This window comes from Geotrypetes seraphini, chromosome 1, assembly GCF_902459505.1.
Source record: "Geotrypetes seraphini chromosome 1, aGeoSer1.1, whole genome shotgun sequence".
NCBI classification, from domain to species: Eukaryota; Metazoa; Chordata; class Amphibia; order Gymnophiona; family Dermophiidae; genus Geotrypetes; species Geotrypetes seraphini.
The window spans coordinates 381824094-381836933 of record NC_047084.1 but is presented as its reverse complement, the minus strand read 5'-3'; the positions used below and the strand labels follow the sequence as shown (position 1 = coordinate 381836933).

General features: G+C 45.3%; 1 protein-coding gene across 1 annotated transcript in view; it reads left to right on the top strand.

The window, feature by feature from the left end:
* Nucleotides 1-12840, top strand: part of TNKS (tankyrase) — a 498734-nt gene that overhangs the window by 406679 nt on the left and 79215 nt on the right. Inside the window, exon 20 of the mRNA XM_033915990.1 lies at nucleotides 4821-4903. Within this exon, the coding sequence (XP_033771881.1) occupies nucleotides 4821-4903 (83 nt within the window). The remainder of the gene's footprint in view (nucleotides 1-4820; nucleotides 4904-12840) is intronic.

Sequence of the window (12840 nt, the reverse complement as noted above, 5' to 3'; positions counted from 1 at the left end):
CTCATGTATTTTCCTTACCTGTTTTTTTTCTATCTTTAACATATATTGTAACTTTTACCCCCCCTTTTCCTTATGTATCATGTTTTGTCCCGTTTTGTATTTTTTCTGTCAATAATGTGTTCAGTCTTATTTATTATATGATTCCCCTTTTTATTGTAATTTTAATAACATGTACATCGCTTAGAATGTAGATTAAGCGATTAATCAAACTTTTAATAAACTTGAAACTTGAAACTTGAAAGAAAAAAATCCTTTTCAAAGTGGTTTCTTCAGGTTTCCAGATGGCGGCAGCCTCCTTTGTGATGTGTACCTGTCACGCAAGATTTCGCAGGGTGCCCTCTGCAGAAGTGGAGGTCTGTCCCCAGCTAGTGCTGGACATTGTGGATTATGTGGTAGACGCCCTTTATGATCTCATTCAAGTTCTTACCGCTTATGCGGTGTCTGTGTGCCGTCCTTTTTGGTTCTGTCAGGCTGGGAACACTGACTCAAAGGCCACTTTAAGCAGACTTCCTTTCAAGGGTCAGCTTCTTTCTGGGACAGGTCTGAATGACCTCAAAGCCGGTGTGGCTAATCGCTGCCCTAAGTCTCTCTCTGTGTACAAGTCTCACCGGAATTAAGGAGGGAACGGTAGTAATTTTTGTCCCTCCTGCCATTTTTCGTCAGAGATCCTCAGGCTCCTCATCCCAGAGATATTCCCAGGGATACAGTCCCCGTGACAACACTTCCAATTCCAGAAGTCCTCAGACATCCGGATCCTGGGCAGCTACTGTTCCTGAACAACCCTCTAGAGAGCCACCTTGCTTAGTATTACAAGGAGTGGATTTGCATATCCTTGGATAAATGGATGCTGGACATCTTTCAAGAGGGGGCACAAGCTAGATTGCTTTTGCTTGCCTCCGGATTTGTTTCTAGACTCGCTGGCAGGTTGACCGGAAAAGAAGTCAAAGGTCACTACTTTGCAGTGTCTCTTGGATGACTGAATACTAGCAATCATTATGTAACATGAATTGGGCTTTGGCAGATACTCTTTATACTTCATCATGCCAAACACAGACTTGGATGCCTGGAGACCCATTCTAGATCTCAGGCTGGTCAATCATTTTTACATGGAAGCATTGTGCACAGTCATTGTTGCTATCTCTCCAGGAGAGTTTTTGGCATCCTTGAATCTCACAGAGACTTGCCTCCATATTCCGATCTACCCAGAGCATCACAGGTTTCTGTATTTCCATGTTCTGCAACAGCATTTCCAGTTCACAGTTCTGTCCTTAGCGCAGGGTGCTGTTGCGAGCCCATTCACCCAAGTGATGGGAGTTGTGGTGGCTTTTCTCCACCAGCAGGATATCCTGGTTCCTCCTTATTTGGATGATTGGTTGATCCGGGCTCCGTCGCGACAGGAATGCGAATATGCGATAGACAGTGGTGTCTCTGCTACAGGTTTTAGGTTGGATTGTCAACTTCAGGAAGTGCCAGTTGACGCCATCCCAATCCTTGGAGTCTCTGGGCCTGTTTTTCGACACCCGGCAGGGTTGTGTGTTCCTTTTCGAGGCACGCAGATGGAAACTTTCACAGCAGATGAGAGATTTCCTGGACTGTCTGTCTCCCATGGCCTAGCATTATCTGCATGTGCTGGGGACCATGGCAGCCTCCTTGGAGGTGGTCCCCTGGGCCAGAGCACACATGTGCCCTTTACAGGAGTCCCTCCTCTGTGGTCTCTGCAGCATCATCCTCTTCAGCTGCCGCTCTCCTGGATGGTACTGGCTCACAGAGGTTTGGGCTGGTGGCTTCAGGGGGAGGCTCTCCACCAAGGCAAGCTTCTTCGGATCTTAGAGTGGCTGTCTCTTATGATGGATGCCAGCCTGTCGGATTGGGGTGCTCACTGCAGGGACCACTCCATTCAGGGACAGTGAACTCCTCATTTGAAGCATTCATCAATCACTCGTCTGAAGCTCCAGGTGCTTCGGCTCCAGTTGCTTGCTCTCCATCCCATCCTGGAAGGAACAGCGGTGCGAGTATTCGCCGATATTGCCACAGCAGTGACTTATGTAACTGGTCAAGGGGGCACAAGAAGTGCTTCCTTGGGCCAGGAAGCTCCCATGCTGTTTTGCATGGTGGAATAACTTCTTCTGTCCCTATTGATAGCCCGTGTGTCTGGAGTCGACAATGTACAGGCAGACTTCCTCAGCTGACAAGTCTTAGACCCTGGAGCATGATCCCTCTTGTGGAAAGATTGTGCAGCATTGAGGGCAGCCCCAGCTGGATTTGATGGCTTTATCAGTGAACATGAAGGTCAGACTTTTCTTCCATCACAGAACAGAGCGCAGAGGCTTAGGGTAGATGACTTGGTTCAGCACTGGATGGCTCATGGGCTCCTTTATGTGTTCCCTCCTTGGCCTCTGAGTGGTCGGGTCATCCACCGGATGGCGACACATCACGGCCTCGTGATTTTAGTTGCTCCAGTCTGGCCTCGTTGTCTGTAGTTTGCGGATCTCGTCCATCTACAGCAGTACAGGAAGCTCCAACTCCCTCTTCGTTGCTACCTTCTCAGTTGGGGTCCAGTGCCCATGGAGCACTCACAGCACTGTGGTCTTACGGCATGGCTCTTGAGCATTCAGCCTTGATGAAGAGCTGTTATTCAGATGTTCTCATCTCAACACTTTTGCGATAAAAGTCGCCTTCTCCTAAGGCTTCTTAAACCAAAGCTTTGAAAGCTGTCCAACAGTGGTGTTCTACAGACCAGGTGGAGCCTGAGAGGGCTCCCATTTTGGTGGACCTGGCTTTTCTTCAGGCAGGCCTAGAGAAGGGTTTAGCAGTTGCAGGCCTTTCGTGTTTCTGAGCATGCAGAGGCTCTAATTCACTTACTGCTCATCCAGATGTGTCCAGATTTATGAGAGGGCACTTCATTTGTGGCCTCCCTTGCATTATCTTTTCCCTTCATGGAATCTTAAAATCATTCTTTAGGGCTTTGGGGAAGCCCCATTCGAGCCACAGAAGGCAGCTACTCTTCTGGATCAGATGATCATGACTGTCCTTCGGATCACCATTGTCTCAGCACAGCGTATTTCGGTGCTTAACATAATAGATGACGGCAGATAAAGACCTGAATGGTCCATCTAGTCTGCCCAACCTGATTCAATTTAAATTTTTTCTTCTTAGCTATTTCTGGGCAAGAAACCAAAGCTCTACCCAGTTCTGTGCTTGGGTTCCAACTGCTGAAGTCTCCATCAAAGCTCACTCCAGCTCATCTGCACCCTCCCAGCCATTGAAGCCCTCCCCAGCCCATCCTCAACCAAAAGGCCATATACAGACACATACCGTGCAAATCTGCCCAGTACTGGCCTTAGTTCAATATTTACTATTATTTTCTGATTCTAGATCCTCTGTGTTCATCCCACGCTTCTTTGAATTCCGTCACTGTTTTCCTCTCCACCACCGCTCTCGGGAGCTCATTCCAGGCATCCACCACCCTCTCCGTAAAGCAGAATTTCCTGACATTGCTCTCGAATCTACCATTCCTCAACCTCAAATTATGTTCTCTGATTGTACCATTTTCCTTTCTCTGGAAAATATTTTGTTCTACATTAATACCCATCAAGTATTTGAACGTCTTCTGGCTCTTTCATGCAGGGAACCCTTTCTTTGTATTCCGAATGCAGGAGTTGCTCTTCGTACTGTACCTTCCTTTCTAACGAAAGTGGTTTCTGCCTTCCATGTCAATCAGAAGGTTTATTTGCCTGCGTTTCCTTCCTCAGGCTTGGGCGACAGGATCAGATCTTGCACAAGTTGGATGTCAGGAGAGTCTTGCTCCATTATAATTTGGAGAGAGCTAATGCTTTCCAGAAATCTGATCTCCTCTTTGCCCTGACTGCTATGCCTCGATGTGGTTGACCGGCGTTCAAGTCTTCGATCACTCGATGGGTTCAACTGGCCATTTTCCACTACTTATATCGCTCACTGCAAGCAGCCGCCAGTTTCTCTTAAAGTCCACTTGACTAGAAGTGTTGCTGCATCATGGGCAGAGTTTCACACGATTCATCCAGATAGAATTTGCAGGGCAGCTACTTGGTCTTTTCCTCATACCATTACCCGATTTTACTGAGTAGATGTGGCGCATTGTTTGGATGCCATTTTTGGGGCCTCGGTGTAAAGGGCAGGCTCTTCTGTCCCTCTCTAGCTGCTACCATTGCTTTTGTACATCACCTAACATATGGCATCCAGAAGGGACATAACAGAATGGAAGATTAGGTTTCTGCCTTGATAATCTTCTTTCTGTTAGTCCCTGTAGGATTCCATATGACCTGCTCTCTGTGTACGCTCAGATGTTTGGAATATCTGCTTCTTTCTGCCTCAGTTATTCTCTTTGCAGGCTTGAAGACTTTCCAACCAGTTGACAGTTCCTGTGGGAAGTTTTCCGCCTCTGTGAGTATGCTTAACTGAAGACTGTCTCTTGTGGGTGCTCATTGCACACAGTAGGTTAGTTCTACACTATGTTTTTTCTGGGTTGCCTTTGTGCCTGTTTATTACTTGTTTCATGTTTTGCAATTCATTCCAATTCAGAAATTGTTTATGTTGCTGGGGATCTTCCCCCGTACCCCTCTTGTCATGGATTTGTTCAGATTTGTTGCTTGGTTTTGGGATTCAACTGGAGATGGCTCTAGCTCTCACTCTGAGGGGAAGGAGCATGTGCTCAGAAAAGTGTTTGGATTTCTGCAACTCCCAGATTGCGGGAAGGGATTGAACACTTAGCTTATGGCATCCTATAGGGACTAATTGGAAGATTAGGTTTCTACCTTCAATAATCTTTCTTTCTTTTGTTGTAGTCACTTGTCTTGACATGAACATAAATCAGTTCCTGAAAAGTCTTGGTCTAGATCACCTTCGGGATATTTTTGAAACGGAACAGGTAAGGGTATATTTGGCTATATTTGGTATACATCTACATGCTAATTACTGAAATTCAGCATTCATAAGCTTATAAGGAACAGAAATGTGGGATGTGAAATATAGTTTGAGTTCAACTTGATTGTTTCAATACCGTCTTATGAAAAAATTTGGGAGATGTTTCAGAAGAATACGGAAGTGCCTTTACTATCAAGTAGTTTTAGGCCACTGATTTGGGGGATGCAATATTGCTATTTTGTAATTCCAATAATTTCTGCAAAGGTTAGAGCCTATTAATTCTAAATCATTGATCTGTAAACTTGTTATCTGGTAATATTAATTACCTTTAAAGTGGGTTTAAGATTTCAGGCTTAAGATGCTAAAATTAGTATCATTAGTACCTGGTAAGATCACAGCATTAAGAAAGAGTATACTTGTCAGGAAAGCATACAGTTTTTAGATTCTAGATGTTTACTCTAAGTTTACTGTTCCTTGATACAAGCACAATCTTGTGACAGTTGAACTTTCCATATCAGGTGATACTTATAAAGGAAATCTTCCTTCTCAGTGTGATCACTCATTCCACTCAGGAGAAGAGTAGGGATTTTATTCAACATATTTTCTGATTCCTGGGTCCGGCAATAAACTTGATTTGATTGTCCCTATCTGGATGGTCCCTGGTGCTTTTTTTACTGTTTGCTTTGGATTATGTACTTTGACCGTCTCCTACATGTTATTGATTCCAAAGATGCAAGGGAGACATTAACTCCACCTTAAGTATGAAGGTTCAATAAAAAATACTTATTTTGAGCTCCCCACCCCCTTACTCTCAACAATTCATGGTAGATGTTGAAGAGAATTCTCCTTTAGGTTCTCCTGCTTTACTACCACCCACTGCTTTGGTTTGCCATTCTAACAGGGTTCTTAACTGTGCAGCATAGTAGTAATTTTGTAGATTAGAGACTCAGCATAGTAGTAATTTTGTCTATTTTGGACTCCCAGCCCTCCTTCCTTTCTAATTAAACATCACTTTTCTTCCTGCCCTTGAAGTCCTCTTGAACTGAGAGTAATTAATGCATTTTCTACACTGTTGCAGTTGGTTTAGGCATGAATATAACACAACAAACATAGGGTCATATGCCAGTTTCAAATCATTTCCTTTCATAAATGAGGAAGACAAATGTATTTTATACCCCTATAAAATATAGAAACATAGAAAGATGACGGCAGATAAGGGCCATAGCCCATCAAGTATGCCCACACTATTTACCCACCCTCTTAAGTCTACTGACCCCCTAAAGAATAATTGTAATTATACTGTCACTCTACTGACCCGCTCATTCAGTCCTAGTGACCCTATCCCTTGGCATGACCTCGTAGGGATCCCACATAGGTATCCCATTTATTCTTGAAGTCTGAGATGCTGCGTGCCTCGACCACCTGCACTGGAAGCTCGTTCCAATGCTCAATCACTCTCTCCGTGAAGAAGTATTTCCTGGTGTCTCCACGAAACTTCCCTCCCCTGAGCTTGAGCGGATGTCCTCTTGTGGTCGAGGGTCCCCTGAGAAGAAAGATATCATCTTCCACCTCTACCCGTCCCGTGATGTACTTAAATGTCTCAATCATGTCTCCCCTCTCCCTACGCTCCTCGAGAGTGTAGAGCTGCAATTTGCTCAGTCTTTCTTCGTACGGGAGACCCTTTAGCCCCGAGACCATCCTGGTGGCCATCCGCTGAACCGATTCAACTCTGAGCACATCCTTACGGTAATGTGGCCTCCAGAATTGAACACAGTATTCCAGATGCGGTCTCACCATGGCTCTGTACAGTGGCATCATGACTTCAGGTTTCCTGTTGACGAAGCTTCTCTTGATACAACCTATCATTTGCCGTGCTTTAGATGAAGCCTTCTCCACTTGAGTGGCTGCTTTCATGTCAGCACTGATGATTACTCCTAAGTCTCGTTCTGCCGTAGTCCTGGCTAAAGTTTCTCCATTCAGGGTGTAAGTTCTGCAAGGATTTCCGTTGCCGAGATGCATGACCTTACATTTCTTGGCGTTGAAGCCCAGCTGCCAGATCAAGGACCAACTTTCTAAAGTACGCAGGTCTTGCTCCATAGCATCCTGAAGATTACAGCCGTTTACTACATTGCATAGTTTGGCGTCATCAGCGAATAAGGTTACCTTACCTTGGAGCCCTTGAGTCAGATCCTTAATGAATATGTTGAAGAGGAGTGGGCCCAGGACCGAACCCTGTGGCACTCCGCTGGTCACCTCCGACATTTTAGAAAGGGTACCGTTGACCACCACCCTCTGAAGTCTGCCACTAAGCCAATCTTTAACCCATGCAGTTAGAGTCTCTCCTAATCCCATAGATTTCATCTTGTTCAGCAGCCTGCGGTGTGGGACGCTGTCAAACGCTTTGCTGAAGTCCAGGTACACGACGTCCAAGGACTCTCCTGAGTCTAGTCTTCTTGTTACCCAGTCAAAGAAGCTTATTAGATTGGACTGGCATGACCTACCCTTGGTGAATCCATGTTGGCTGGGATCCCGGAGATTACCCTCGTTCAGGATCGTATCTAATTTGTACTTAATTAGTGTTTCCATGAGTTTGCACACTATTGAGGTGAGGCTTACCGGTCTATAGTTCGCAGCCTTAGCCTTGCAACCCTTTTTATGTAGAGGAACGACGTTGGCTGTTTTCCAGTCCAACGGAACTTTCCCCGTACTTAGTGAGAGATTGAAGAGCACCGCCAACGGTTCTGCCAGGACATCTCTCAATTCTCTGAGCACTCTTGGGTGTAAATTGTCCGGTCCCATGGCCTTGTTTACCTTTAGCCTTGCCAGTTCGTTGTAGACGTCCCCAGGAGTGAACTCAAAATTCTGAAACGGGTCATCCACGTCTTGTATTATCATCAACTGTGGTCCGTGTCCCGGTGCTTCGCAGGTGAAGACTGAGCAGAAATATTCATTTAGTAGTTCTGCTTTTTCTGAATCCGCCACCGCGTAGTTTCCGTCCGGTTGTCTAAGGCGTACTATACCGTCTGTGTTCCTTTTCCTATCGCTGATATACCTAAAGAAGGATTTGTCCCCTTTTTTAATGTTTTTTGCCAGAGTTTCTTCCACTCGACGTTTGGCCTCCCTAACTGCTGTTTTGACCGCTGCAGATCTGGTCTTATATTCTACTTTAGTTTCTCTTCTCTGGGTGCGTTTGTAGGAAAGAAATGCTTTTTTCTTCTCCTTAATGAGGAGTGAGATCTCTTCAGTGATCCATTGGGGTTTGTTGTTTCTTTGCCGTTTATCTACTGATTTTATGTAGCGATTAGTTGCTTCGTGTATGGATGATTTCAGGTACGACCACATAGTTTCCACATTGCCGGTCTCTGCTTGGTCCTGTAGCGTCTGATGAACGTGATCTCCCATACGTGCGAAGTCGGCGCCCTGAAATTTGAGCACCTTTGTTTTTGTAATTGATTTAGGGGATCCTTTCCCAATGTTGAACCATACCATGTTATGGTCGCTGGAGGCTAGCGTATCTCCTACCGAGACCTCTGAGATGCTTTCCCCGTTTGTGAGTACCAGGTCTAGGATCGTCTGGGCCCTAGTGGGCTCCGTTACCATCTGTTTGAGATGTACTCCTTTTATGGAGTTCAGAAGCCTCCTGCTGCTGCTGGTTGCTGCTGAAAATGTCTTCCAGTCTGCATCAGGCATGTTGAAGTCCCCTAGCAGCACAGTGTCACCCCGTAGAGTTATATTCTCTATGTCTTCAATTAATTCTGCGTCCATGTTTTCCGGTTGTCTTGGAGGTCTGTATACCACACCAAGATACAGGCATTTTTTACTACCTCGTGCCAGGTTAACCCAGAGGGACTCCCCGGTATACTTGACATCAGTGATCCTGGTAGTTTTGATGTCTTCTTTAATGTATAGTGCTACCCCTCCACCTAACCTGCCCTCTCTGTCCTGACGAAGTAGATTGTACCCCGGTATAGCCATATCCCACCCAGGTGCGTCAGTGAACCAAGTCTCGGATATTGCCACCACGTCCAGGTTGGCATCCCTTATTTCAGTTTCTAGTTCTAGAATTTTATTGCCTAAACTGTGTGCATTAACATACATGGCCCTCCACACTTTGTGTTTGCTGAATCCCTGTAAGGCTATCCCTGACTGAGTCTGTGTGGCTCCAAGAGAACTGTTTGCATATTGGGTCCTTACCTCGGAATCTGAGTGTCGACTCGTCCCATCAGGATAGTTCCTTTCCACCCCAGTATATGAGTAGGCCCCCTCCCCCAACTTACCTAGTTTAAAGCCCTGCGAAGTAGGCGGGCTAGTCGGTGTCCGAAGATGTTCTTACCTCTGCTGGTCAAATGGAGTCCGTCTGGTCCCTGTAGTCCTTGCAGCGCCTCTCTGTGATCCAGGAATCCGAAGTTCATATCTCGACACCATCCTCGTAGCCATTCGTTCGTTCTCAGGATGCATTCATCTCTGGCTCTTCCCTTGCCTCTAACTGGTAGGATTGATGAGAAGACTACCTGCGCACTTGTCTGCTTCAGCCTCTCACCCAAGGCTCCGAAGTCTCTGGCGATGGTTTCTGGGGTGTTCCTGGCAGTGTCATTCGTACCTATATGGATAAGAAGCATAGGAAAATGGTCATGAGGTGTAAGTAATTTCCCTAGGCTGGTGGTGATGTCCCGTATTTTGGCACCAGGCAGACAGCAAACCTCTCTTGATTGTGCATCCGGTCTGCAGATTGGTCCTTCGGTGCCCCTCAGCATGGAGTCCCCAATGACTATAACTCTGCGCTTCTTCCGTTGGGGGGGAAGTCGGTCAGCAGATGGGGTTGCGTGTTGGGCCTGCTCTTGTTCTTCGAGTTCTTCGTGCTGGGCCTGTTCCTGTACTTTGTCGGCAGCTTCTTCCTGAAGAATCTGGAATCTGTTCTTCAGAACGAGTTGAGGGGTTGATGTAGGGTTTGCCTGTTGGGAAGAAAAAGAAGAGGATGAAGAGATTGTAAAAGGGTGGGGGGATCTTCTATGTTTTACAGTCTCTTCATCCTCTTCTTTTTCTTCCCAACAGGCAAACCCTACATCAACCCCTCAACTCGTTCTGAAGAACAGATTCTTCAGGAAGAAGCTGCCGACAAAGTGAAGATTTTGAACCAGGGAGGGATCCAGAAATTTACTTTGTGGGAGGGAGTGGCTGAATTACACGTTTAGAGCACATGGTAGGGATTGGGAGAAAGTTTGGAGGTTTGAGAAGCTTCGCAAGAGGTCACTTGGAAGAATACACTGTCTTTCTATACTTATAACTGAAATAGGGAAGGTTGGCATTTAAGAATTTGGTAGCCTCTAGGCTTAAGAGAGGAACAATATCATATGTAAGCATTAGAGTACCCTAGATCATGGGAGTAAGATATGGGAAAAGGATAAGCATTCAGAAGTGAGAAGACATTTTCTTGCAAATTTCTAAATTATTGTTGACTAGGGTGGGTGGTGCGGAATGGTATAAAATGTTGACAAACTGGTACTATACTCCTGCTCAACTGTTTAAGAAAATGGGCATAGGGAATGGGAAGTATGGGGAAGAGCAGATGTATGAACATGTGGGGTGGGGTGTGTGGTAATTGTTGAATTCTGAGATAAGATGTTTGGGATAATTACTGCAAAGAAGTTCCCCCATACTATAAATGTGGCTTTAATTAATACTATGCCCCAGGAAGTAGAGGGGAGTATATGCTAAAATCATGAGAATTGGTATAATGGCTGCTAGGATGTGTATTGGCAACACAATGGAAAGAACGGGGTGGAATGCCTTAGAAAATTTAAGCAGGTACTGCTTCATAGAGGGGTGAGGAGGAAGTGATGGGCAAGAAGAGTTGCTGCTAAACCCAAGAGGGGGAAGGAAGAGGAAGGAACAGATAGAGAGAGGTGGTGGACTCAGGGTGAGAGAAAGAGACAAGGCTGAGGAAGGGAAGAGACACTGGATGGGATGGGAGAGATTCGATTGGGGAAAAAAAGAGAGGGGGCTACAGGGAAAGATACTGGCCCCAGGGTGGGGGAGATGTGAGAAGAAGGAAAGAGACGACTGGGATGAGAGACAAAGAACAGAGATGCTTGGAATGGAGGGAACATAAGAAATGCATGCACCGGATCAGACCTGGGGTCCATCTAGTCCGGCGATCCGCACACGCGGAGGCTCAGCCAGGCACACCCTGGTGAATACAATGGTCACTCGTATCCCTCAATGTCTTCTGCAAGAAGATGTGCATCCAATTTTCCCTTAAATCCTAGAATGGTGGTTTCTTCCAACAGCTCTTTCGGGAGAGAGTTCCAGGCGTTCACTACTCGCTGTGTGAAGCAGAACTTTCTGACGTTTGTCCTGGCCGTGTCCCCTCTCAGCTTCAGGCCATGACCTCTGGTCCGAGACTAGGTTACATTTGCCAATGTGAATAACGCTGTTTCTTGCTCACCATCCTTTCCCCCTGCTGGTGAGTGAGTTTGCTCCATTATGTCGATCCCTTTTAGCAATTTAAAAGTCTCTATCAGATCCCCTCTCAGTCTTCTCTTCTCAAGGGTGAATAGTCCCAGTTTTCTGAGGCGATCTTTGTAGCTCAAGTTCTCCATACCTTTTACTAGCTTCGTCGCTCTCCTCTGCACCCTCTCCAGTAGTGTTATATCCTTCTTCAGGTATGGAGACCAGTGTTGGACACAGTATTCCAGGTGTGGTCTGACCATTGCTCTATAAAGCGGCATTATGACCTCCCTTGATCTACTCGTGATTCCTTTCTTTATCATGCCTAATATCCTGTTAGCTTTCTTTGCCGCCGCTGCACATTGAGCCGATGGCTTCAGGGTTCTATCTATCAGTACTCCCAGGTCTTTTTCTTGTTCGCTCTTCCCCAATGTTATACCTAACAATTTGTACCCATGCTCCTTGTTTTTACTGGGACATAGGGACAGAGAGGGGTAATGCTGGACGGAGAGGGGAAAGGGACACAGAAATAATACTGGACATTGGGAGAAGTAGATGGGGTACATAGTGGCAATGCTGATCACAAGGAAAGGGAAAGGGATAGAGGAACAGATGCAGGGGAGAGGGAGATGCTGAAAACAGGGGGAAGATAGGGACAGGAACACAGAGGGGAGATGCCAAACAGAATGGATAGGGAAAGAGAGGGAAGATGGATGGTGTACAAAAGATAGAAGAAATGTCAAATGGACAGGAGACCCTGGAAAGAGTGGAAAAAATGCAGAGAAAAGCAGAAGAGACACAAGGGCTAAAATGAATAATAAAATGCAGATGCATTCACTATTACTATCTTAATACTGTTGAAACCAGATCAAACATTGTACTAACAATTTTAAGCTAAAACGTAATACCGATAAAACTAGATTCTTTCTCGCCAGCCCAAATGAAAAAATTACAGATACATCAATTCAACTTAACAGACATGAATATCCAATAGCGACCTCTATTAAAATCCTGGGAGTTGCACTAGATCGTCACCTAACTCTGATCGAACATACAGATTTACTGGTAAAGAAATGCTTTTTTGTTTTGTGGAAATTGCGGACCCTTAAAAAATACTTCAACTGTGCATCGTTTAGACCAGTGTTCTTCAACCTTTTTATACCTATGGACTGGCGGAAATAAAATAATTATTTTGTGGACCAGCAAACTACTACGTCTGAAATTTAAAAAACCCATCCCCACAAGCTTGGTCCCCGTAAACCATCTGATCCCATTCGCACAAGCCTCAAATAGTTATGATTTAATATTGAACGTATTTTATTAAAGTATAAAAAGAAACAATATTCTGTACAATTATCATTTTATAAATACAAATAATACAGAGCAAGGATCAACAAAACCCCTGTCTCCCCTCCCCTTCACATATATCCCCTCTACTATCAAGAAAACTGAATAAGCCAAATTATTACAGAATGCTACACAGAAATATCATGC